We start from the raw sequence: 24767 nt of genomic DNA, 5'->3' as shown, positions 1-24767 counted from the left end.
TGGGCCCTGCCCACGCGGGGCCCGCCCCGGCCAGGCTGCAGCTCTGGAAGGCGAGAGGCCTGGGGTCCAGCCCTGAGCATGCGCGGTAGCGGGCGGCGGGGTGGCCGTGCTGACAGTGCCAGAGGCCCCTGTGCACCGCCTCAGCCCCGTCACACACCCGTGACTCAGGCCGCGGAGACCCCGTTCAGAAATGAGTCAGGGGCTCCTGCACGGCTGAGCAAGGGCCTGACTCTGAAGGCCACGCCTGGCGCCCAACGCCGCCCCCAAGCACGTTCCACTGTTGGCCCAGGGAGCGTGGGGGAGAGGCCGCGCTGTGCGGGGAGCCTGACCGTCCCGACCAGCAGGGATGCAGTCCCTGCCCGCCTGGGAACACACACGCCGGCGAAGAAGTCCGCAGCGCAGGCCTCCTTCCGCGGCCCCAGAGAGGAGCCGCAGTCATGTGACACGGCTTGTGCAAGAATGCACTAGTATTTCTCAGCAGAATTTTTTTTAGGGAAAATTAAGAGGCATTTGGTCAGGGTGCTGCTGCTGCTGGAATATTCCGCGGCCCTTGGCGCTGAGAGGCGGTGACTATGTCCGTGGGACCAAACACCTCGAGGACAAACACACTCCATCTGCTTTACTTCACAAATTCTGTGAGGGCTTCCTATTCATCTGGTAATAAGGGATTCACTTACAGATGTGTGTTACAAACACACAGACGTCTAACACATACCTGTGCACGCACACACACGTGCACACAGGCATGCACACAAGATTTCAACGGGGGGAAAGCCCAAGACCGGGTTCCCATTGGTTACAGGTGTGAATGTTCATATCTCATTGGTGATGAGTCGCTCAGTCGTGCCTGACTCTTTGCGACCGCATGGACTGTAGCCCACCAGGCTCCTCCGTCCATGGGATTCTCCAGGGAAGAAGACTGGAGTGGGAACCTGTTCACTCCTCCAGGGGGTCTTCCCGACCCAGGGATTGAACCTGTGGCTCCTGTTGCATGTCCTGCATTGCAGGCAGATTCTCCACCACTGAGTTACCAGGGAAGCCTGGTTCCCTCGTAAGGGTGGTTAATGCCAGTGAGGACAGTGCCCCGAGCCGAGCACATGGCCCTGAGCCGCGGCTGCCCCAGGGGCCCCTTACCTGTTCGCCTTTGTCTCCCTTGCTCCCCTTCTGTCCCGGCTCCCCAATCTCTCCCTGTGGGGAAACGGGAAAGACCCGTCAGAGGGCCCAGTGACTGCTTGCACGTTCTCTGCTCCCTGTTAATTAATTTTTCTCAGAGAGTAAGAACCATTTCCTCTCCAGGGGGACCTCTAACTTTCCTAAGATGTAACATTTCCATATATTAATTTGATTTCCTCTTTAATAAGAGAGCTGGAAGAGATAAGACCTTGATTTTACACTTTGCGGGATTGTAGTAGATTTGAAAGTGTGGCAAAAAATCATAATGGAAATATTTACTTCGTCAAATAGGATGACAGGACAGTGTAATAAAGAACTCAATCACTATGCCTCCAGAACTATTAAAAACCCTCAGTGCTTCTGCTATGCCGGGCTGTCTTCCACCCTGAGAGGCCAGGCGTCAACACTGCAGAGGTGATACAAGTCGGAAATGTCACTGGAGAGTTCTCACAAACGGGGAGCTAAACCAGAGAGCTGAATTCCTCTGATTTCATTAAGTGGAGAATACAATGCTACAGTAACAGCATCAGATTATAAAGCATATTCCTAGCGAAAGGGGGCCTTGATGATTCCAGTGGAGACATTTAAAAATAGGTACTGAGTAAAACCTCATTAAACTCGGCTCCACAGATTTGGAATCTGAAATGCTTTAGAGTACTTCTCCTTGCTCTGGCTGCTACAGAAATGTCTTTGATGACATCAAAACTACACAAGAAGAAAGCACTGCCTGAGTCCCCTCGAGCATGTCAGAGACCTCATCTGTTACCGCTGTTTGGGAGCTATTCCAAAATCATCTGCTAACACCAAGAGCACCGGATGCACAGTACGGGGTCCCTCTGTCCCCAGAGCCCCTACAGCGCCTGCGTCCCTTGGTTTAAAAGGAACCCCGTCCAGCTCCGACCTGCAGACGCCGGCCAAGCTGGGCCATGCAGGGTTCCAAGACGGGGTGGGGGCTTCTCCAAATTCTTACCTTGTCTCCGTCTTCACCAGGGGGGCCCACAGGGCCAGCGGGACCGGGGAGCCCCACGGGACCCTGCAGACCGTCTCGGCCAGCTGGGCCTTGTGGACCTTTCTCGCCCTAGAGAGGAGAGGGGATCACTGTTCAAAGGCAGCTCCATCGTGTGAACATCCTCCAGCAGCGCATCCCCTGGCGAGAGACCCACAGGCGGGAAGCGGGCGGCTCCTGGGGAGGGAGCACCCCCCAGGTCCTCACGGATCTGCCAGACGTGCCAGCGGCGGCTTCGAGTCCAGTCCTGTATCACCGGACCCGTGCACCTCCGTGGTTAACCCTCACCCATCCTGGGAGGGCCTACTCTCTCCCAGATGGGGAACAGAGGCTCATTCGTAAGCAGTAGAGCCGGATGCTCACCAGGGCAACCCGATTCCGGGTCCAGGTGGGCGATCGCCTGAGTCAGTGGCCAGGGCGTCTGAGCTCTGGCTCTGGCCAACTTGCTCATTCTCACAATTTTCTACTAATACCACCCCCCATGCCCCCCGAGCAGGAGCAAAAGCACCTGCACACACACACGCGCACACACACATGGGCACACACACGCACATGCACACACGTGTGCGCACGCACACACATGTGCACACACATGTGCACACACGCACACACCCATCCTCCTCTCCTCACAGTTTTGGTTCACTTTCCTAACGGTCCCCTTGCTTATCCCAATGACCCTTACCGAGTTCTTGCTCTATGTTACCAGCCACGTGTGGCTGTGAGTGGCTGGCACCTTCTCACCCAAACCAGGATCCCCGTCTCTCGACAGAACCGGGAATGGAACCGGGAGGGGAGGCGGACAGGAAAGCGAGCCGTCTCCCGGTCCCTGGCAGGTCTCGCCGCGCCCGCATCCCTTCCTGCACCCTTTTCCCTGTCCTGCGGCACATTCACGCCCTGCTCCTCGACTGAGATCCCCCGCAAAGGCCCTTCCTCAGTTAAGCCAGAACAGGCCCAGGCAGACTGTGGCTCGGGTAGAGTCTTCCTGCTGACATGACACCTGACCTCTGCTCGGCCTTTTCTCCTCGGGCGGCTGTGCTGCAAACGTGACGAGCTTGTCACAGACGGTGCCACCCTGGGGGGTCTCTGCTCAAGCCCCGACTCTCCTGAAACAACGAACCCAAGCCACGTCTGCCGGGCTCTGCGTGCCGTGTATGGGCTATGTGCGCTGAGCGCCCGAAGGAGACGGGGCTCGGGCAGAATCCTGGGGGCTCTGCGTCCTACGGGCCCAGGGGACAGACTGGACACCTCCCAGGGGACAGACCGGACACCTCAGAACCGCCGATGATGTGCCGGACAGGTCGGCCAGGCACCCACATGTGCAGCGTGGTTCCCGTGCGGACTTCTCGGCCGGGAAGGCAACCAGGGCCCTATTGCTACCGTCGAGCCGTGGGAAACCCATGAGGAAAACCACCCTCTCTAACAGAACTCAATCCTCACAGGTGTCTTCACTCAGTGGGACATCATCCAGGTAGCCTGTCCCCGTGGACCTCAGACTTCTGAGATTCGGAATTTGGAAGGGAGCTCTGAGCTGGAATCTTTGTCTCCATGGCCAACTGAATGTGAGGGCAGGTGGGCGTCTGCACAATCATGAGGCACACATCAAATGTGACTAGGGTGAGGGTTCGTCTGGGCAGGAAGGGGCGTTCGGGGAGACACTGGGGCAGACACTGACTGGCAGTCAGCTTCCCAGGGCACGTCTGTCTAGACAGGAAGGGTCTCTAACCCCCTTCATGGAAGCCGAGACGCCAGACCGGCCTCCGCCCCAAGTGCTCATAAAGCCTCTGGGCGGGGGCAGTCACACGGGCTCGGCAGGTGTGAGGCGTCGGCTGTCAGGGGTCTGGGAAGGGGTTGCTTATCTTCTCATCAGGTTGCCTGTCCCTTCTCTTCTCCACACCTGCCCCCAGACCCACACAGCAAGCACCCCCCAAATACCCACCTTGCCCCTACACTGACCATCCTCTTGGGCCGGGCCCCAGGCCACGTTTGGACAGAGTCTCCACGCACCCCCACCCCCGGCCCTGGCCTGCATGTCCCAGGGCACAGACGCGCAGGCCTGACCAGGGAGCCTGGCCCGGACACTCCCCGAGCGCCCCTCCAGCTCAGACCACTCTGGGGAAGCATCTGGCAGCCCTTGGACCTCAACCGTGACAGCCAGGCACACATCGCAAACTTCAGCACCCACCCCCCCCACAGACCCCAGGGAGACGCCCAGGAGGACAGCCCAGGGCAGGGACCAAGCTCCTCCAGGGCAGTACTCACAGGCGCGCCTTTCTCCCCAGCCGGCCCGGGGGGCCCCTGGGGGCCGGGTCTCCCTGGAATTCCGATGGGCCCGGCAGCACCGGCTGGGCCTCTCTCCCCTGGAGATCCCTGGGCGAGGCAAGAAAGTGGTTTATTTCAAAGGCTCTCCAGCTGCGTGGGTGCAACTTCCTGAAGCCCCACACCATCATACCACGCACCCCCTCACTCTAGAGCCCGCCATAGCTCCCCAGTGCCCTGTGTGAGCACAAACTATCGGGCCTAGCACTTGAGGCTGTCTCTGAGCCCCTCCCACAATTCCGAATCCCTGCAGAGCGTCCGAGGACACCTCCTCTGTAAGTCCCGGCCTGGAGGGGCCTCTTCTGGGACCCTGGCACCTACTCAGACCTGTGGGCTCCGCCTGCCCCCGGGGTGCTCCCTGGCTGCCCGGCTGCTCCACGCTGTCCGTTTTATGGGGGAGGCTCTGGCCCTGGGCCAGCACTGACAGGTGGGCACCTGGACTAACTCTAGGGGTCCAGCACTGAGGGACCCCGATTGCCCGGGAGGAACCCTGTTCCCGACCTTTATCAGAAGGAAGACAACTTTTCACCTCACTTCCTCCTGCCTTCCCCATCATCCCCCCTCAAACGGCCCCTAACTCGGGGTGGGGTGTCGTTTCATGGTCCACCCCCAAACCCAGCCCGGGGCCGGGGCCGCTCCTGTAGCCCCCCATCTGAGCAGATGAGCGGGGGCTGTTGGATGGGCCCTGTTTTAAGGGGGAAGTGAAGCAGATGTCACGTTCCTATAGAGTCAGATAAGAACGCGGGTCCGTGGGCACAGCCTCACGTGGCCCCGGAGTCCCCCAGACCACAGCCCGGGGTCTCAAAGGTCTGAATCTTTAGGCTTCGGGTAGCTGAATCTCACGGTTGGGAGGGAGCACTTAAGGAAACAGCCCGGCTCTGGGGGCCGGGCCCCTGCCTCTGCTGGGTCACCTGTGCTCTGAGCGGCCTTGGGGGTGTGGACGGCCTGGCTCGGGGGCTGGAGCTGCGTGTGCCCGTCCGGTCTGCTCCAGTCCTGGACCCGCGCTGAGCACCTCCACGGGCTCGGGGGGCCCACTCAGGCCTGGTCCACACTCTCGGCCTTCTGAGTTCCCTCACACAGCACGGCCCCTCCCCGGGCCTTCGTCACGTTCTGGCCACATCCATCCCAAACCCACCTCCTCCAGCACAGCCTTCCCAGGACCCCCGGGGGACCACCAGGGCCGGTGTGCATGCTCCCCGGCCCCGGGACCTGCCCTTCTGCAGAGCAGGCTTGGAGGAGAGTGGAGGAGAGGCTTAGTGCGGAGCCAGAACACTCACCGCGGGGCCTGGTGGGCCGGGGGGGCCTTCACTGCCTTTCAGTCCAAGCGCCCCCTGCAAAGCAACAAGGTGTGAACAGGGCACTGTGGAGGGTGGACACCCAACCATCCCCCAGCGGACCTCTCACTCACCACTGGACCAGGAAGTCCTCGGTCTCCAGGGAAGCCTCGCAGCCCGGGGGGACCATCTTTCCCAGGAAGGCCGGCAGGGCCAGGGTCACCCTGGAATCGGAGTCACAGGTCAGCTTCGAGCGATGCCCACGGCCCAGGTGGACGGGGAGCCAGGCGGGGCCTGGTCTTCTAGATCCACTCGGGACCTGGGCTGGAGTGGGGCTTCCCGGGGTCACGGCTTTAAAAGGAACCTCTGGGTCTTGACTTGCTTCACTGGTTGATGGGTCTGGGCGCTGGAGCATGGCCCAAGCTCACACCTGGGAGCCTGCACAGCCAGCTGGCCCCGCGTATGGTGTGGGGACCGACTCACGATCCGTGGAGTCCTGCTCCCCACCGCATCCTTCGGGGCCGCGGCAGCCTGAGCGGGGCTGAGGGCTTCTCGTGTACCCAGGGATCCTCGTAAAACTGGCTCAGGTGAAGAACTCCATGGCCAAAGCATTGGAAGCTTTGCCCGAAATGGACTCACCACTCAAGACACTCGTCTCGAGCCTGAACCACGTTTGCTGAAAGGATTCCCTGTCTGACCATGGACCTTCCCTGAAGTTCACTAAGGCTGTGATGTCTTCTAGGACTTCCTCTGGGGTCCCACGTGGGAGTGTAGGGGTGTCCTTTACAAACTCAGCTAGCTCTCTTTATGGCTGAATGGCTGTCTCTACGTTATACACACACACATATACGTACAAGCATACACACATATACAAAAGCACGTGTGTATGTGCTCCATCATACATGCTGCACACACATACGTGTGTGTGACCTTTTCGCTCCTTGGTTACTCTTCAAGGTTACTTTCCTGTACGTGGTCACGAAAAGGGCTGGAGAACTTCTCTCTCCTGAGTCCCTCACTGAAAAGCTGAAAGAGGCGGGCTAGTCGTCTTTATGCAAAAACACAGGACGTTACGACCACCAGCTTGGGGCACCCAGTCTGGGGATGGATTTTTTTATTATTTATTCTTTCACTGATGCTTTCAAATTGTGGTGCTGGAGAGGACTCTTGAGAGTCTCTTGGACTGCGAGGAGATCAAACGAGTCAATCCTAAAGGAAATCAACCCTGAATATTTATTGGAAGGACTGATGCTGAAGCTGAAACTCCAATACTTTGGCCTGATGCAAAAAGCCAACTCACTGGAAAAGACCCTGATGGTGAGAAAGATTGAAGGCAAAAGGAGAAGGGGGTGGCAGAGGATGAGATGGTTAGATAGCATCACCAATTCAATGGACATGAGTTTGAGCAAATTTTGAGAGGTGGTGGAGGGCAGGGAAGCCTGGCATGCTGCAGTCCCTGGAGTCGCGAGGAGTTGGACACGACTTAGCGACTGAATGACAATTTTTCATGTCTTAAAGTGGAGAATTTTTTAAAGGGTCACTTTCCGCTAACTTCAGTTTAGACACATGAAGTGTCAGAGTTCTGTCTGTTTCTGGGAATGGGTGGGCGGCCACTTCGGGTGCCCTGGGGAAGAGGTGGTCCAAAGCGTCCCATCATCTCTGTCTGGCCAGCTGGTCAGCTCAGGCCCTCCTTCCAAGTGAGCAGAGAGGAGCTGAGTCCCTGGTCTGAGGGGGTGCATTGGCATGAAAAGCAGCTGCTTGAGAATCACCCATTCATCAGAGAAAAGCAACGGAAAGACACAGAACAAGGGCCGAAACCATCCCCAGGAAAGTCCGCCCGGGACGGAGGTCCCAGCCACTCACCTTTGTCCCTTCTTTCCCGGCCAGGCCCGGGAGCCCCTGTTCACCGGGGGGGCCCGGGGGTCCAGGGTGACCACGCTCGCCCATGGGACCAGTTTCCCCGGTGGGACCCTGCAGAGAAAAAGCGTGTCAGCAGGAAACATGTTCCAGGGACACGCAAGAAAGTAAACTTCTCTGCCCCAGTCTAAGGACAGGCTGGTTGCAGAGGTGAAGGGCCACTGCGAGCCCACCAGACCGCCGCCTTCCTTGGAAGGTCTCCTTCTGTAAAAGCCGAGCAAGAGCAAAGCGCTCCTGGGCGTGTGTTCACCAGCCGCTGCCAGGCCCTCACCGTGGTCCTGCGTGTCGTCCCCGATGGAGCCAGCAGGGCCTGCGCTTCCTGAGCCTCGGGGGGAACCCCTGTGCGGGGAAGGGCGGGGGGCGCACACTCGTTTCCTGGGTCAGTATCTTATTTACCGCCACGTTAGGCGCAGACTTTCTGGGAAGCAAGGTGACTGCACCCCGCTTGGCGGCCCTGAGCCTGCAAGCCCATTCTCGCACAGATCCAAGGTTAGAATGGTAGCCCTGGGCACTGGATCCAGGGAGGGAAGTCAGGCTGCGTGGAGCCCCAGGGCTGAGCTGCCCACAGGGCGGCCCCCTGGCTCTGCCTGCCTGGTCGGCGTCACGCGATCACTCCCCCTCTGCACCTGCTCTGCTGCAGGGAAAGCACCTCCGAACAAGCGCTCCAGGCCTTGTGACGCCCCCTGGCTGCACCCGCACCCTGAGGATGTGGGGATCTTCTGCCCCGAGCGTGACGGTCTCTCCCGAATGGACGGGAACCCGGGACGACCAGAGATGCCAGCGGGGGCTGTGTCTCACCTGAGGGCCGACCACACCGGGGGGGCCTGGAGGGCCGGTCTTGCCTTGGAAACCCTGCAAACAGAGAGTCAGCCTGCTGAGACGGCTGAAGCGGCCAACAGAAGCTCACCCCCAGCCCCCACCCCACCCCAAAACAGTGGATGTCCCAGAACTCATTTAAAAAGGCCATTTCTCTTGTTCTACTTTGCATGAATTTAGGAAGGTCAGGAAACGAGACAGGTTCCTTTCACTAGCTGCTTCCATCACCCTGCTGCGCTGAGAAATACACTCTGTAACTGCTCATCTTCCTCACATCACTAAGCGTCCACTTTCTGAGCAGACTTGGTGTCACAGCCACTGGAAACTAGACTCGGGAGCCACGTAGGGGCTGGAGCTCATTAGCGACTTTGAGGGGACTGTCCTGCTGGTGTCGCCAAGGCCCTGGGGCAGGACAGGCGGTGTTATTAAAATCTGGACGCAGCGGGGACCTGCCACTTCCACAGTGCGGCAGCTGGGAGGTATTCTTAGCTCGACTCAACAGGAATCGCTCGTTTCTGCTCCACTCGCTGGCACGGACCCGGCCGCCTGGCTGCTCTGCACATGCTCTCCCCCAGAGGCGAAGCTGACGGCAGAGCACCGCGGGTTTAATTTCCGGCACATCCACGGAGCTCAGCACGTGCAGACAAGATGCCATCTGCAGGTGCCACGTGACGCTGGGGAAGACGTGCAGATGCTATGCCCGGGAGGCTTTCAGTGGAAACTCTACAGCGTCCGGAGAGGGAAGCGGCTCATTTAAGGCCAGCTGCCCATGGGGCTGACAGGCAAGGGCCTCTGCCCCACCCCACGACAGCCAGCGAGTGTGCAGCTGAGGGACCCTTGACGCTCGGCCGCTGGACCGTGCAGACCCAGAGCAGAGGGGGCTTCAGGCAGAGTCTGGGAGGGCTCCCTCTTTAGGCCCAGCGGAGCTGCACGCACGGGCTGACACGGCCGCGGCCGAAGCAGTGTCCCCGCAGGCGGCCTGTGTGTGCTCAGCCGTGTCGACTCTTGGTGACCCCATGGACTGTAGCCCACCAGTTTCCCCATCCATGGAATTTTCCAGAAAGAGTACTGGAATGGATAGCCATTTACTACTCCAGGGGATCTTCCCGACCCAGGGATCGAACCTGCATCTCTTGTGCCTCCAGCCTCGGCAGGCGGATTCTTTACCACCAGGCCAGCTTAAAGCCCCTGTATTATACTAGATCTTAGCCGCAAGGCCAGCAGCCTCTACAGGGTCAGAAACAAGGCACGCTGGACAGATGGAAGGCGTCACCCCTGCTCGGGGGGCTGGGCAGCAGTGCCCACGCGAGGGCAAGGAAGGCCTGACGTGTGGTCCACTGGGGGGACGCCCACACCAGCTGAGGCCGGGATTCGTCTCTAGCCCCCTGTGACAAGCTGGCTCTAGGCTTGCGTTTAGGAGCTTCCAGTTCTCTAACGAAAGCACAGGTCAACACCCCAAGGAGGACCTCTCTGCAGGTCATCTGGACTGACCCCTGGAGGACGCAACACCCCCAGGCGGGTCCAGATGGGCATTCCCCTGCGTCTCTGGGGGCAGCCAGGCGTGGCGGGGGGGGGGGGGGGGGGGGGAAGAACCTGTCCTACTTTCCCAGCAAACAAGCGGCTTAATCACTCTGCCAGCTTCTTCCCAGAAGAAGGCAGAGGGGACAGCGCACACTGTGAGATGAGAAACCTTCCGTCTGGTCTGCTCAGGAAAGCATTAGAGAAAAATCTGCAAAGCTGGGGGAGTTTTAATTTTTCTCCATAAACAAAAGACCAAAGTAAACTCTGTTTATCGGCCACTGAGCACCAGGGAGAACGCCAGGACGGCACATTTAGAAGATGCTTCATCACTGTGAGCCAGAAAGGGACACGGGGATGTTTTTAAGCGGCACCAAGAACCTATTAAGTGTGCTGCAAGGGATCTCACTTCACGAGGGGACGGCTCCTCCCGGGAGAGTCCGTCAGAGGTCTCTGACCACACAGACACCAGATGCAGACACAAGGGGCCTTCTCGTGGGCCACCCTCCACCACCATGGCGGCCAGGAGGTCACTAAGCACTGTAAACCCCAACTATCCAGAGCGGGGATGCCCAAGGTCACTGTTGTGCCCACACCCTTCCCAGGGACAGGCCTGGAGGGGACACAGCATGAAGCACGGTTGAATCCCCTGCGGCTCCTGGGACCAGGAAGTGATCCCAATGGCTTTTCTAGAACTAAAAAACGTAGGCGTCCATTAAGTCCAGCTGTCGAAGACTGTCGCGGATACTGCTACAGGTCAGGGCAAGGCCAAGGTGAGCATGTAACAGCAGAGACGCTGGCCCTGAGCACAGCCAAGGGCCCAAACTCCAACCCGACCGGCCACCCGTCCCCCTTACTGAAAAGGGGACTCGGGGGGAGCCATCTGGCCCCCTACTGTCCCCCCGAAGCCAGAAGGGCTGGGACGAACAGGGCTGGGGGCGGCAAAAAGTAACCGGACAAGCTGGAAATGAGGACCTTCCCAAGGAGCATCCAGTTCAGACACGCGTGGTGTGCGCTGGGCCGCTCTCGGACCCTCCCGGAGGAGGCGGAGGCCACTGCTCTAGGTTTTCTTGGCGTCATGATAGTTGCACGTGTGACCTTGGGCCAGTCTGGCCAGGACGGCTTGAAGCCAACACCTACCCTCACACACAGAGGCCAAGGGGCGACTTGGAGGCCGTGGAACTCCGTCCAGACAGGCCGCATCCCGCAGCCACAGGAGCCAGCCGGCTCTCGGGGGGCTTCCCAAGGTGGAACCTCAGCCCTGCCTGAGCCGACCAGCAGCGAAGGTCGCGGCGCCCACATCCCCCGGCCCTGCCCACACTCACCGTCTCGCCTCGCTGTCCGGGGTGTCCCGGGAGCCCGTCCTTGCCTGGGGGCCCCTGCAGAAAACAAAGAAAGGAAGCGTCATCTCATTCCGAGACGTGCACCTTCAGGGCTTCGTGCCACCCCAGGGGACAAAAGCTACCATTTCATTTCCAAGGTGATGATGGCCAAGTCATAGTGACAAGCACTGCTGGGCGCCCGGGGTCTGGGCACCGCCCCCTTGAACCCTCACATCCACCCGGAGGTCACTGTCGTCACCCACGGGGAGAAGCCAAGGCATCAGCTGCCCTGAGGCCCGAGTGCGGGAGGCACTGGGCCCAGGTCCGTGCAGTGTAGAGGTTGAGCCCCTTCCTAACCCCCGTGCCCACGAGAGTCCCGATAAGCAGCAACTCCTGTGATTAGGGCATTTTCCTTCTCAGAGGAAATACAGTGTTATCTGTTGCGAGCTGAGCCATGCCTTTCCCCACCACCACCAGAAACAATAGGCTGAGGTCTTAACCCCCGGAAGCTGCGACCCTGGCCTCATTTGGGAACAAGGTCACCGCAGACGGGATCAGGTCAAGGTGAGGTCTGGCTGGGTTACGCTGGGCCCTCATCCAGGGACCAGTGGGTAGAGACAGAGAACGTGAGACAGAGAAGAGAGGAGAAGGCCAGGCGAAGATGCAGGCGGAGGTGGGTGTGAGGGTCCACAAGCCCGGGAGGCCGGGGGCTGGGAGAGGCCTCCGGGGGAAAAATCGGACCCTGACTCCTGGAGTCCAGGCTCTGGCCTCCGGACAGGGAGAAAACGCGTTTCTGTGGTTTTGAGGGGCTGGGCTTGTGGCCATTTGCCCTGGCGGCAATACCACACTGTCTCAGGGCCGACTGGACAGTTGTGATGGTCTGGATGACAGAGGGCTCCACGCGCCCCAAAGCTGCCCCTCCAGCCAGAGCTCCTGGGCTGGCCTCCCTCCCCGAGCCTGCTGCCTGGAGGCCGGAGCCCTGGGGAAGGACCAGCATCTCCGGGACACCCTGGGCCGGCCCCACAGGGAAAATGCGGTACTCACCGGGGGGCCCTTTGGTCCAGGGAACCCCGTGGGTCCTTGGGGTCCGTTGGGTCCCTGGGGACAGACAACAGCTGGTATGAGGACAGACATCTCCCCAGCACGTGGGCCCAGCAGCCCCACCACCAGATCTCTGAGCACAGGCATGGTTAGCCCTGCTCCTCATGACTTCTGAAAAGCTCTTTCCAGCCCTGCTCTCACCGATGTGAAAAGGAAGTCCAGTCACACAAGAAGGTCCCTCGGGGCAGCGGGGGGCCCAGGACTCAGTTTCCTGACAACTCAGCCACCCCCCCACCCCAAACCCCAAGGCCAGGGCCAAGGGGATGGGGTCACCACCTCCAACCAACAGAAAAGACTTTACTCCCAGGGAAGGCCACCTCCAAGCCACCTCTGGGTTTCAGGAACCACCCTCCTTCTCCAGGGTGGAAGGCGGGCTGTGCTCTGCCCCACCCACCCAGGAAGACATGCTGGGGGCCGCTGAGGGCAGGCAGCTCTCCTGCAGATGCTCCCGGGGCGTCCTGGACGTGTCCAGGTGCTTACCCGTTCACCTGGAGGACCGGCCGGGCCATCGCCTCCAGAGTTGCCCTGGGAAGGCAAGGAAAGAGCAAGAAGAGTTTATCATTACTATTTCTGTCATTACTATTTTTGATGGAAAGACTGGCCCATGACATCATCACAGGTGCAGAACCGCCTAGCGCCCCTGCGCCCTCTGGAGTCACCCCGCCTGATCCTCCGAACGGAGCAGAGCGTGAGCCTCGGGCGGTTCTCGCCTCTGCACACACCGAGCCGGCCTTGCCGGAGCTGGGATGCTCCCAGGAGAACGCGCTGCTGCCCTGGGACAAAGGCCAGGCTCCCACCAGGGGCCAACGCTCACGGGGACACGGGACACAGCCTGCGTCCCGGGGCCCACCCAACAGCAGGCAACAGCCGAGCGTGAAGTCAGCCTCCTGGGAGCGTGACTGGGCCCAGAGCTCGTCATGGAGGGGCTCGGGCAGCCCCCGGGCCAGCTGTGCCCCTGCCTGGCTCTCCACCTCGGCCAGCCGCGGGCCCATCTCTTTCGCAGCAAAGTGCAGTGGGATCACGCCCTGCACAGCCCAGGACAGGACGGCCTGCTGCCTGGCTGAGGTCTGCTTCCACGCCGACTGGAAGAGTCGGTGTCAAGGCCCCAGGGCGGGAGAAGAGACCTTAGAGGCGGGCCTGGGCTCTTGCAGGGGCGGAAAGAACTTTCTTTAGAATTCCGGCAAGATGTCTCTTCCAAAGCCTTCTCCAAGAAGAGAAACGAGGCCTCCCCATCACAGCTGGGGGGACATTGGTCCAAAGCCTGGCTGGGCCTGACCTCCACGCTGCGGTGGCCCCAGGTGGCCTCTGTGATTCGACCTCACCTAACTCAACCAGCTCCTTCTTAAATACCCCCAAGAAATCTTCTTTCATTCTTTTATTTTTTGCAGTGGAGAAGGCCATGGGGCCCCCTCTGTGGGGGTGGACAGCATCAAGAACTCGGGGTCAGGCCGGGGCCGCAGAGGAGACCGCACACGCACCTTGGGGCCAGGCTTCCCGGTGATGCCCCGCGGGCCTCTTTCACCTCGTGGGCCCTGGACAGACGGAAGAGAAGACAGGTGGGCCCCAACCCTGCGTGCACAACACCTTCATCCCCGCTCCCAACAGGCAGGCGCCCCACCACCCACGCCCAGCCTGGAGGCCGCCCTCCACCCAAGGTTACCGTCGGGCCTCGCTGCCCCCGTGGTCCCGGCTTCCCAGGGGTGCCCTGCAATCAGAGAAGGGTGTTGGTCAGTCACGTGGCACGCCAGCCACTGCCTGGGTGATGCAGAGACTGCTGGAAGTCAAGCTAGAAAGACCCACCCCCTCATCTTGGCTTTAAAGGCAGACGTGTTAGGGTGGCAGGCGGCACCGCTCGGGCAATGCACACAGCTTCACGCGTCTGCACGAGGGTCTTCTGAAACCCTGGCTCCCTCTGCCACATGAGGGGTGTTTACCTCTCTTCTCTGGTTTCCTCCCCTCAAAGCACTCACTCCCCCCGCCTCCCCCTCCTCCAACCTTTCCTCTTCATCTCTCACAGCAGTGGGGGGGGGGGGGATCATTATTACAAGAGGAGAAAGTCAACCCCTTTCATACATAATTTACTTCCGCTACAGTTAAGGATATTAGCCATTAAATTTTCAACAGGCTCTGCAGACAAACAAACTTGCAATTTAATATATAAATCATACATCCCAGAGTCATTTGCTTCTCTTCTAATAGAATTTAGACTCCTTCTCTCCGTTGTTTTGCATTTTCCAAACCACGGAAAACAAATGCACTGCAATTTTTTTTCCCCAAAGCAAAGACATAATAGCTCTAAGTGCAGTTTACCTACACGCGTGCAAGTAACGGATTGATCGGGGCCCTACATCTCCACTGCGTCTCCATTCATTTTCCGGAGTTATTTTTTTTCCCGGTTTCTAACGACAAAGCCCAAGATGGATCTGCATTGCTAAGGGCCACCTGATACATCTCCTCTCACCATCTTTCACTCATTTGCTGCCAGAACCGAAACTGCTTTCCAGATCCTCCCTTTTTGAAAGGAATTTAATAAAACCGTTTATGATGATGAGGTAATTATGATGCTTTTAAACAATGCACGCTGGTCTCACTGCTTTCATTAGGCGGCAGTATCTCTTGGCTTCAAATAAATATTTGCCGACGAGAATTAATGAAACATCTGCTTTTTTTCAACCGACGGGCTCCCACCAGCGGGAGACCGTGGCCACTCCGGGTGACTCCTGGCGTCTGCGGGTGAGTCCAGAAGGCATGTCAGCTCATGCCAAGCCTCCGTCCAACAGCACGGCCTGGATCACAGTTCTGATCTTGCAGCCTGACCAGCTCTTGGTTCCAACCTAAACAAACTGCCCAGCCTCAGCCTTGGATTCTGTTGGCCTCCCAGGCGACACCAGGCTTCCCAGGTTTCCTCGTAAATGAAGCCAGAGTCTGCATCCTGGCGATGGAGGCCGCTGGACAGAAGATGCCCCACGCATGGCCTCCTCAGAGAATCTCCTGTGAGCGCCTGTCCGCGTGGCCTTGCAGGGGAAGCAGGGGCCCTCCCAGAACTGGCCTCGCTAAAGTCGAGATGCCCTAAGCTGGTGATGGAAGCTTCCGATTGCTGGTAGCGTTGCTAAGGGGATGGCTCTTCCCAAGCCAGTCTGGCAGGGACCCCGACTTGGACCAGGGTGCAGGCCAGTGACAGGGACAAGCCATCAGCTGGTCACGTGACAGCCAGCTGCACACGGACCTCCCAGCCAGTGGTCCGCCAACCCAACCAGCCCCTCCAGAGAGGCCAGGACGAGGCAGACGGACGAACACCTGCTGGCTCTCAGGCAGCCCGCACACGGGGGCACACACGTGTCAGCACACACGCCACCGTCACGTCCAGTATCCCAGCCCCCAGATGCATCTGCATAAACCCCGAAGTAGACGGTTTCCTCGAGGTGTCCAGGCTTCAGGTCCCGGGAACCAAGTCAGACTCTCAGACCAGGAGCAAGGCCCCGGTCCGAGGCCCCCTGCTTTCCAGCCACCCTTCTGCAGTGATGACCTCGGTGACCCGCCTGCCAATGCCCTGGAACAACGGCCTGTGGGGGCCGGGGGCGTCTGGGCACCTGCCCAGCCTTCTCAGCTCAGGGGTGGGGCGGCTGAGGAGCGGGAGAGGGGAGCAGGGCTCGGGGCGGAGTGCTGGTCCCAGGGCCACGATCAGGCCTCCACGGCGTCCCCAGCCCGGCTCCTCCATGCAAAGGGGCGGCAGTCACATCTCAGGCCCCTGTTAGTTGTCGTGGCCCCTCCTGGGGATTCTCTCGGCAACGTGGTGTGCAAGGCCCTGTTCTCGAGCACCGGGGCTGCCGAGGTTCCTCTGCTTTTAGAGACCCTGGACTACTTTCCACGAGTGACTGCCTTTCCCCAAGACGCTAGTCAGACTGTCCCCACCAGGAGGAACGAGACAGATAGGTAGGCAGGTGGGGGGCAGACACACGGACAGATGTAACTACAGACACGACATAGATAGAAATATGTGTAGACACGTCCAGACACCGACACACACAGATCAGGGTCTCCCCTTGGCATGCGGTCGACCTGCACTCAAGAAGCCCCGTTTTCTCTTTTCTGAGTCTGGCAAACACGTCCATTTATGTGGACTTTGGTTGGCTTTAGGTCTTCCCCCGTGCTTTCAAGAGATCACAGTGTCAGCTCAAAGACAGCAACGGTGGTTGGAGTGACCCCTCAGCGGGGGCAGCCTGTCCGTCTGGGCAGGGAGGACTGGCCCAGGCCTGCCCTGCACACTCCACACGCCTTTGCTCAAGGCTGCTCAGAGTCCAAAGGCCCAAGAGGACCTTTTGATCCCGTTCAGCCGGGAGCAGTTGCTCAGGCCACGCTGTGTGGTGCCCCTAAGCAGGTCTCAAGGCAGTTCCCGCCGGAGGGCCTGGGCTGGCGAGGCTGGGGGGACGGCCCCCCAGCCTAGGCCCTCGGATCACCTTCGCACTCGATGACAACGGAGGGAAGCCAGGCCCGCTGCCCCCCGGAGGGTGTCCAGTGTCGGCGGCAGCCCGGGAAGATGGGGGGCACCTGGACCCTGGACGAGGGACTCGCTGAGACATCAGCGCAGAGCAAGGGCCCTTCCCCGCCTTTTAAAACGAGTCACTTGAGCTGCAAGGGAAGAGTCTGGGTTTCGCCAGTGACCCGAGAGCGGCTGCGATCGCGGCAAGTGTGAGAAAGCGCTGTGTCCTCCACACGCCTCCCTCTCTGGCCGGCTGCCTGATCTACCGCACTCCCGCCCGGCCCAGCGTTCCGAGAGTCACCAGCGCTTAGTGTAAAGACTTAAGGTCAGTTGTTCCGGAAAGCAGTTCTGGCAGCAAAGTGGGTGAGAAATAAACAGGGTCTGCTGGAGAACCGACTCGCTAAACACCGAGGCAGCAGAACAAGCTGCCTGGGCAGAGGCCAGGCCGTCCTTACCCTGCCGCCCTTTTCTCCGTTGGCGCCAGGAAATCCAGGAAATCCGATGGAACCCTGCAAGAGAGTCCACGAGGGAAGAAGCCTGAGCGCCTGGGCAGGGACAGCTGTGTGCCGGTGCAGCCGGGGACGGGCTGCCAGAGCCCTCAGCCCCGGGAGACTCCCCACCACCACCCACCACTCGCCACCCAGCCGCCCACCGCCCACCACCCGTCCACCCATCCTCCCACCACCCATGCCTCCATCCACCCCTCTACCCACCATCCATCCATCCACCATCCATCCATCTACCCACTACCCATGCACCAACCATCCATCCATCCATCCCCCCACCACCCACCCATCCATCCATCCACCATCCCCCCATCCACCCACCTACCCAAGCACCACCCACCCACCCATCCACCCATCCTCCCACCACCCATGCCTCCATCCACCCCTCTACCCACCATCCACCACCCACCATCCACCACCCACCATCCATCCATCCACCACCCACCATCCATCCATCTACCCACTACCCATGCACCAACCATCCATCTGTCCATCCCCCCACCACCCACCCATCCATCCATCCACCATCCCCCCATCCACCCACCTACCCAAGCACCACCCACCCATCCACCCATCCTCCCACCACCCATGCCTCCATCCACCCCTCTACCCACCATCCATCCATCCACCATCCATCCATCTACCCACTACCCATGCACCAACCATCCATCCATCCATCCCCCCACCACCCACCCATCCATCCATCCACCATCCCCCCATCCACCCACCTACCCAAGCACCACTCACCCACCCATCCACCCATCCTCCCACCACCCATGCCTCCATCCACCCATCTACCCACCATCCACCACCCACCATCCATCCATCTACCCACTACCCATGCACCATCCATCCATCCATCCATCCCCCCACCACCCACCCATCCATCCCCCCATCCATCATCCCCCCATCCATCCACCATCCCCCAATCCACCCACCTACCCAGGTACCACCCACCCACCCATCCATCCACCATCCACCACCCATCCCTCCATCCCCCCATCCCTCTACCACCTGCCCATCCATCCATCTATCCCCCCACCACCCACCCACCATCCATCCATCCATAGTCCACCTATCTACCCACCCACCCATCATCCACTCATCTATCCACCATCCACCATCCATCATCCACCATCCATCCATCTACCCACCCACCATCCATCCACCATCCATCCACCCACCCACCATCCATCCATCCATCCACCCACCCACCATCCATCCATCCATCCAACAAACCACCCATCAACCTACCCACCCACCACCCACCTCTCCAGTATTTCCTGAGCATCTCACAGACTCCAAATCTAAAAATCAGAACTAAATCTTAACTGTGCTTCCCCTTCCTCCCTCTCTCCACACCCTCCTCTCACACCCATGTCTGCAAAACACTGGTGTTTTGGGAGAAAAGAGCATGTACCCACGATTAACTGGGGGAGACGTGTGAATCTCACATTTGTGACATTTGCTTTTTGCGCCTTGTTGTCATGTTTTATCTTCTCAGAACACCTCTAAATAAAGCATGGCAGCTTACAAAGTCAAAAATGAATGCAAATTTATGCACCAACCACGGCATCGCATGGCTCTTTTAATTCTAGAACTTTACAAGGTACACACAGGCAGGTAAGCACTTAAGAGCTTTGATTGGACAAACATCCAAACACCTACTATGTGAGCTCCCGCTGACCCTGTCTAAAGCATTTCCTGAGTCCGTCTCTACCCTCCACCTGACTTAAAACCTTGACCTGAATGTATGCCTAGACCAGGACAAGTTTACTGATGCTACCTCTGCCAAGGGGCTCAGCTTGGCCAACCCACCCGTGTGCCGCCTGCGGATACAAGGAGGAGACTGGACCGAGCTCTGTGGCGGGAAAACCACGGGTGCTGGCTTCACGGCTCTCGGCTCAGGAGCGGGGTCTCTGCCCCCAGGACCGTCCAAACTGCCCAAGCAGCTTCAGGGTTCTCCCTCTGCCTTCACAAAAAGCTGCCTGAACTTGATCTATACCCCCCACCTCGTCTCTCCCAAACTCCTCCTTTCTTTCCCTCCCCCCACCAAATGGACACGCATTTCAGAAGAGGAAACGTGTCCATCAGGGTCTCTCTGCACAAATGCAGCGGCCAGCACCACGGTCAGTAGGCACGTCGCTAACAGACATGAAGCAAAACTGTTTCATGGCAGATGATTCCCTCCCGAGTGGCGGCTGTGGGCTCACCCACCCGGGGGGAAACGTGCTGCTCCCCAGGGAGGACTGCTGTTGGCACTGCCATCAGCTGCGTGGGGACACCGAGAGCTGCAGCCCAGCCCGCGGACCCTGCCTCTCCTACCAAGGAGGGCGTCCGGAGGCTTGAAGCCGGAGGAGGGCAAGATGCACAGACACAAACCTGACAGGTCTGTGAGTTCTCTTTTGCTGTTAATTACATCTCTAGTGCAGGCAGCTGGCAAATTTTTAAGGAAGAACCATGAATAATAAAAGGTGAGACAGAAAAAATGGTTTAAGTGATTTGCAAAGCCTCAAGGAGCTGTTTCACATAACATAAAAGATGATTTCATATAAGAAAGTTTTCGTCTTTCTTTTACGCTCAGTTACGAGCAAATAACCTCTGAATTTCCAGGGAGAATTAACTCTGAGGGAGGTACACAGCTCTGGGTGTGGAGAAACCAGTGCACCAGGTCCCTGAGAGGCCGGGGGGACTGGAGGTGCAGCCCAGGATCTGCTGGGTGGTCGCCTCTCTGAAAGGCTCACCTAATTCTCCCGGGCCCTCCTCCTGACTCAGCCAAGTCACTGCAGAAGGCTGTGAGTGGGGCGGAGCCGGGCACGGCCCCGTGACCTCCTGCTCTGTCAGGGCCGCTGCGGGGGGCAGGTGTGCGAGGACGTGCAGGGCGGGCAGACGCCCGTGGTCAGGCCTCACCAGCCTGTACGTTACCTTTGGCCCCTGTCTTCCTGGGTAGCCTGGCAGTCCTGGGACTCCGAGTTTGCCCTGCGGAGAGAAAGGAGGTGCGTCACGAGCCGGCTGGCCCTGCTTGGAACAGAGAGGAAGCCGGCGAGTGTCAGCAGAGGGACTGGAGCAGGGTGCGGTCTCCATGGCCTCCAGAGAGAGCCTGCCTGTCCTCCTGGGATAGTGTCTCCCCCAGAATCCCTGCATGGTTTGGAGCAAGGCCCCTCGAGCAGGAGTGGACACCCCTGCCGAAGCCAACAGGTGGAGGCTGATGCCCCGCGTGCGGGAAAAGCGCTCTCTGTCTGTGGGGTTTTGCTCAATCCTTCTGTCGGAGCGCCCCAGCCTTGGGGCCGGACAGGGTGGGGTGTTTCGGCTACTTCTGAGCCGGTTCCTGTGCGGGGGCTGGGGTAGGGGGTGGGAGAGTGAGATGAGGGGGCGGCCCCCCCACATGTCTAAGAGCAGCTGTCAGGAGCCCCGGATACCAGCCCTGAGCTCAGTCAGGAGCTAAGCCAGAGGAGGGAATCCCCCCAGGAGCGGTGAGGTGGCCCAGCAGGACGCACACTGGCCCCACCCAGGGCGCCTGAACGCCCCGGGCCGTCGGGAGGGCTGGTGCCCGGAAGCGGCCCAGCTCCCGCATCACGTACCTTCTCCCCAGGGGGTCCCAGAGGACCCGGGTCGCCGTTTGGACCACCTCGCCCCTTGGGGCCTTCAGGACCGTCCTCCCCTCTGGGACCAGGTGGGCCGATCTCTCCCTGCAGGTCAGAAGGAGGAGATGAGGGTATCGCCCACAGACTGCGGTCCGTGGGGCTGCCCCCACCGTCTGGGAGTGAGGGGTGGGTGGCAAGCGTCGCTGGGCCGGCTCAAGCAGACCGAGCCCCGGCCCGGCTCCGGGAGACCAGGCATTGCTGAGCGGCCGCAGCCCCTCGGCGCCCACTCTAAGGCCCACGGCCTCCTCTTCCCAGTGACCTCCAGTCGAGCACCTCCTGGCTGGACTAGGGTCTCTGAACTGCTATTTCCCCACCAGGAAGGGGGCAGCGGCAGGGGAAGCTGCCTTCTTCTCCTGAAGACTTGGGAGGTGCCGGAAGGGCCCAGGAGCCTGGCCAGACTGCAGCCTGAGAGTCAGCGCACACAGAAGACCCACAAGCTGTGTCCAGAGACTGAAGGGCGAAACGCCGCCTCACCAGCTCTGCCAGGTGCAGGCCGGAAGGCCTGAGGCACAGTAGGAAGGGGGCCTTGGGAGCCGAGCGAGGGCGGCAGCGGGAGCCCAGCCTGGCCGCAGAATGCCCGCCTGGCCTCGCCGTCTGCGTGGGGCCCTCCTCTGATCCCCGGAGTCCAGGAGCAGCTGCAGGACAGCTGTGCAAACCACCCCCCAGAAATGTGCGTGGCAGGAATAAAGCCGGCTAACGGCTCCCTCGTTCCTCGGCCCCAAGCTCTCTGCAGGCCGAGGACGCTCTGTCCCTAAGAAGCGCTTTGCTCACTCAACCCGAGAATCCTTCCCATGTTTACTGAGCCCTCAGGAAATTAGGAAATGCCAAGCATCGGCAGAAATGCCTCTCCAGGAGAAATTAAGATGGAAGAGGCCCCCTCCCAGCCCCCCGTCCATCCTCAGCCAGAGGTGAGTCCAGGGCACGGCGTGTGACTGGGGTTCGGCTCTGGAAAACGTGTGCCTCACGTTGTTGGAAAGGAAGATAAACGGGGCTTTCACCAGCCAGACAGCGAGAGGCCCCTCAGATGTGGGGAGCCATCATCATAGAGAAAATTCTAGAAGGGCTGTCTTTGGCAGCGGCGTCACTGGGACAGGACTGTGAAAGGAACGCCTCTCTGTTCTTCCCCGCCTTCTGACGGAGGCCCGGATCCCTTCTGCCTGTCCAGCATGGGACAAAGCGCCACGCCACAGGCCCCCTGGTTCTGGCGGGTTCTGGAACGGCACCTGCGGGCCCGCTTTGTGGGGACAATCAGGGCAGCCGGCCACATGGCAGCCCCGTTCCCGCTAACGGCGTCCATCCAGGTGTGGATGCAGCTGCTGCCTTAGCGGGCCCCTCCAGGGGTGCAGGCCTCTGCTCCCTCTGGACTTATTGGGGGGTCTCCAGGGTGTCCCCACAGCCGCAGGCAGCTGGCCCGCCAGCCCAGCCCCGCAGCATCACCTGTATCACCCTCCCTTCCACGGAGACACCGCCACTGGTTTCTGTGGGCACCTGCAGCGTGGCACACCCCAGCCTGCCCACACCCCAGCCAGCTCCCCTGGAGCTGAGGCAGTATACTCACTAAAAACCAGCCAGGCTGTTGCAGCCTCGGACAGCCCGGCCCAAGGTCCAGAAGGGACTATGGCGGGGTCTGAGGGCATCTGAAGAGGTGGTTGGTGGCCCAGACGCCCGAAGGGCTGGTCAGGGTGCCCAGGCCCTGGTCAGGGTGTGGCCCTGCTGGTGACCTGCCAGCAGTCTCTGGCAGGATGCAGCCCTCCCTGGCGAGCTGGGCCATTTCTGTGACCCCTTCTCTCTCCCGGACACCTGTTTCACTTCAGGAGCCAAAGGAAGTGCCCTGCAAACCAGGGGCGCTGCTGGCCAGTCGCCCAGTCGTGTCCGACTCTTTGTGACCCTGTGGACTGCAGCACTGGCAGGGTACTGGCCAGCAAGAAGAAAGTCCCCACGGACCCCCTGATGGATACAGGGCAGGAGGCAGGTGACCCCACAAGCGGGGTGGGACCAGGTGTTGGCTGCCGCAGCTCCTGGCTACAAGCTGGGGAGGAGCTGGCCGCTGCTGGTGGCCAGGAACACCACGGAGGCCTCAGCTCCGTCTTGGGAGGCCGCCCTGTGGCCCCTCCCTGCCTCCAACACTCACCCGATCGCCCTTGATGCCCATGTCTCCTTTGAAGCCCGGGAAGCCGTCTTCACCCTGCAGGGGAACCAGAGAGAGCCTCAGTCTGGGGGAGAGAACCCCCACCCGGCTCGCCTACCCCACGGGCTGATGCCGGGTCGGGACTCTGAGTTCCCCAACCCGGCCCTCGGGAGCTGTGTCCCTGTTAACCCTTTGCCTTCTGCGGTTCTGGCCGGCTTGCAGCAAGAAGGCTGCAGCCCTGGAGGCCTGGCTTCACTGTGCCCCACCCCGGGCAGGCTCTGTAGACACCCGTTCCTTAGAGTCTCTGTCTCGTATGCGCATGACCGCAGGCCCGGTAGCGGGTGACAGGTGGATTTGAGGAGGGGGAGACTGACAGAAGACCCCCAAGAGGGGCGGGGCCGAGACTGATGGCCTCGCAGGAAGGCCAGGAGCTCTCTGCCAGGCCAGGCTACAGAGGGGTGGGCGGTCGGGGCGCTCGGTCACTGGGTCCCAAGGTTCACGGGGAGCTGCATACACCGGCGCTGTCAGTGAACTGGGGGTTCACACATCAGTGGTCTTCCCCGGCTCTCGGCCAGGCCCCAGCGGGGGACGGGGACACTCACCTTCTCACCCTTGGTGCCCTTCAGGCCTCGGATGCCGTCTGCCCCCTGTGCAGAGAGGGAAGGGGAGCAGTCACAGCCCAGGCTGAACGCGGGCCTGACCCCCAACACCCGGGAGGCTGAGCGCCCCCACAGACAGCCCTCGCGCCCTGGTCTCGGGAGAGGGTTCCGGGCACGCGGGTCCCCTCCACCCCCACCCGGCTCTCTTCCGGAAACACCCCGTCTCCCTTTGGCTTCGGGGGCAGGGGACCTGAGCTCTGAGCTGGGGCTCTAGATTCAGGCAGACGGGTTCAGGGCCCCCTCTGCAGCTTCTGACGAGGCCCCGGACTTCTGTTCACTTGGAAGGTCGGGGTGACGGCAGCCCTCACCCCGTCCCTGCTGGTGAGGGGAAGCCCTGGGGTCTGTGCCTGGCACACAGCAGATGCTCAGCAGGGCTGTGTTCCATCTGATGGTTTTCATTCTCTATCACTATTAGTATTTGATCAAAATTATAACAGCGTTTAATAGCATTAATTATCACCGAGTAACACCGACCACCCCGTCCCTCTCATTGGATCGGCTGAGGACTCGGCTCATCCTTGTGCTGAGTAAGAACCATCAGGGCAGGACCAGTCCGAGCCCGCCGGACCAGGTGAAACCCACCCCGAGGACTGCCCGGGCAGCCTCAGGCTTCCCGCCCGTGGGGCCCCGGAGAGGTCGGCCTCCCGCTGGGATCCGGCTGAGCCTGCGGCCAGACCCTGGTGCTGCCGGCTGCCCTCTTGTGGCAAGAACTCTGCTCAGAGCCGGCAGCTCTGAGCCTGTGCCCGGAGGCCATGGCGGGCTGAGGAGAGCTGCGGAGGTGGAGGGCCGGGTCAGACAGACGCAGAGAGTGGAGAGCAGGCTCCGCCTGCGCCCTGGGCGCCATCCCAGGACACAGTCTGCTCCCTGACAGAGGAGCAGGGACCCTGAAACCCCGATTTTGGGGGGA

General features: G+C 60.3%; 1 protein-coding gene across 1 annotated transcript in view; it reads right to left on the bottom strand.

Moving 5' to 3' along the window:
- COL5A1 (collagen type V alpha 1 chain) overlaps positions 1-24767 on the bottom strand; it is a 148730-nt gene that overhangs the window by 28113 nt on the left and 95850 nt on the right. Inside the window, 17 exon segments of the mRNA XM_070455999.1 lie at positions 1135-1188; positions 2144-2251; positions 4439-4546; positions 5773-5826; positions 5904-5993; positions 7633-7740; positions 8485-8538; positions 11346-11399; positions 12387-12440; positions 12924-12968; positions 13922-13975; positions 14104-14148; positions 17379-17432; positions 20355-20408; positions 21011-21118; positions 23205-23258; positions 23804-23848. Coding sequence (XP_070312100.1) covers positions 1135-1188; positions 2144-2251; positions 4439-4546; positions 5773-5826; positions 5904-5993; positions 7633-7740; positions 8485-8538; positions 11346-11399; positions 12387-12440; positions 12924-12968; positions 13922-13975; positions 14104-14148; positions 17379-17432; positions 20355-20408; positions 21011-21118; positions 23205-23258; positions 23804-23848 — 1143 coding nt within the window.

The sequence above is a fragment of the Odocoileus virginianus genome, chromosome 2 (assembly GCF_023699985.2).
Source record: "Odocoileus virginianus isolate 20LAN1187 ecotype Illinois chromosome 2, Ovbor_1.2, whole genome shotgun sequence".
NCBI lineage: Eukaryota > Metazoa > Chordata > Mammalia > Artiodactyla > Cervidae > Odocoileus > Odocoileus virginianus.
The sequence above is the reverse complement of the archived record's forward strand: the minus strand, read 5'-3'. Positions and strand labels throughout refer to the sequence as shown.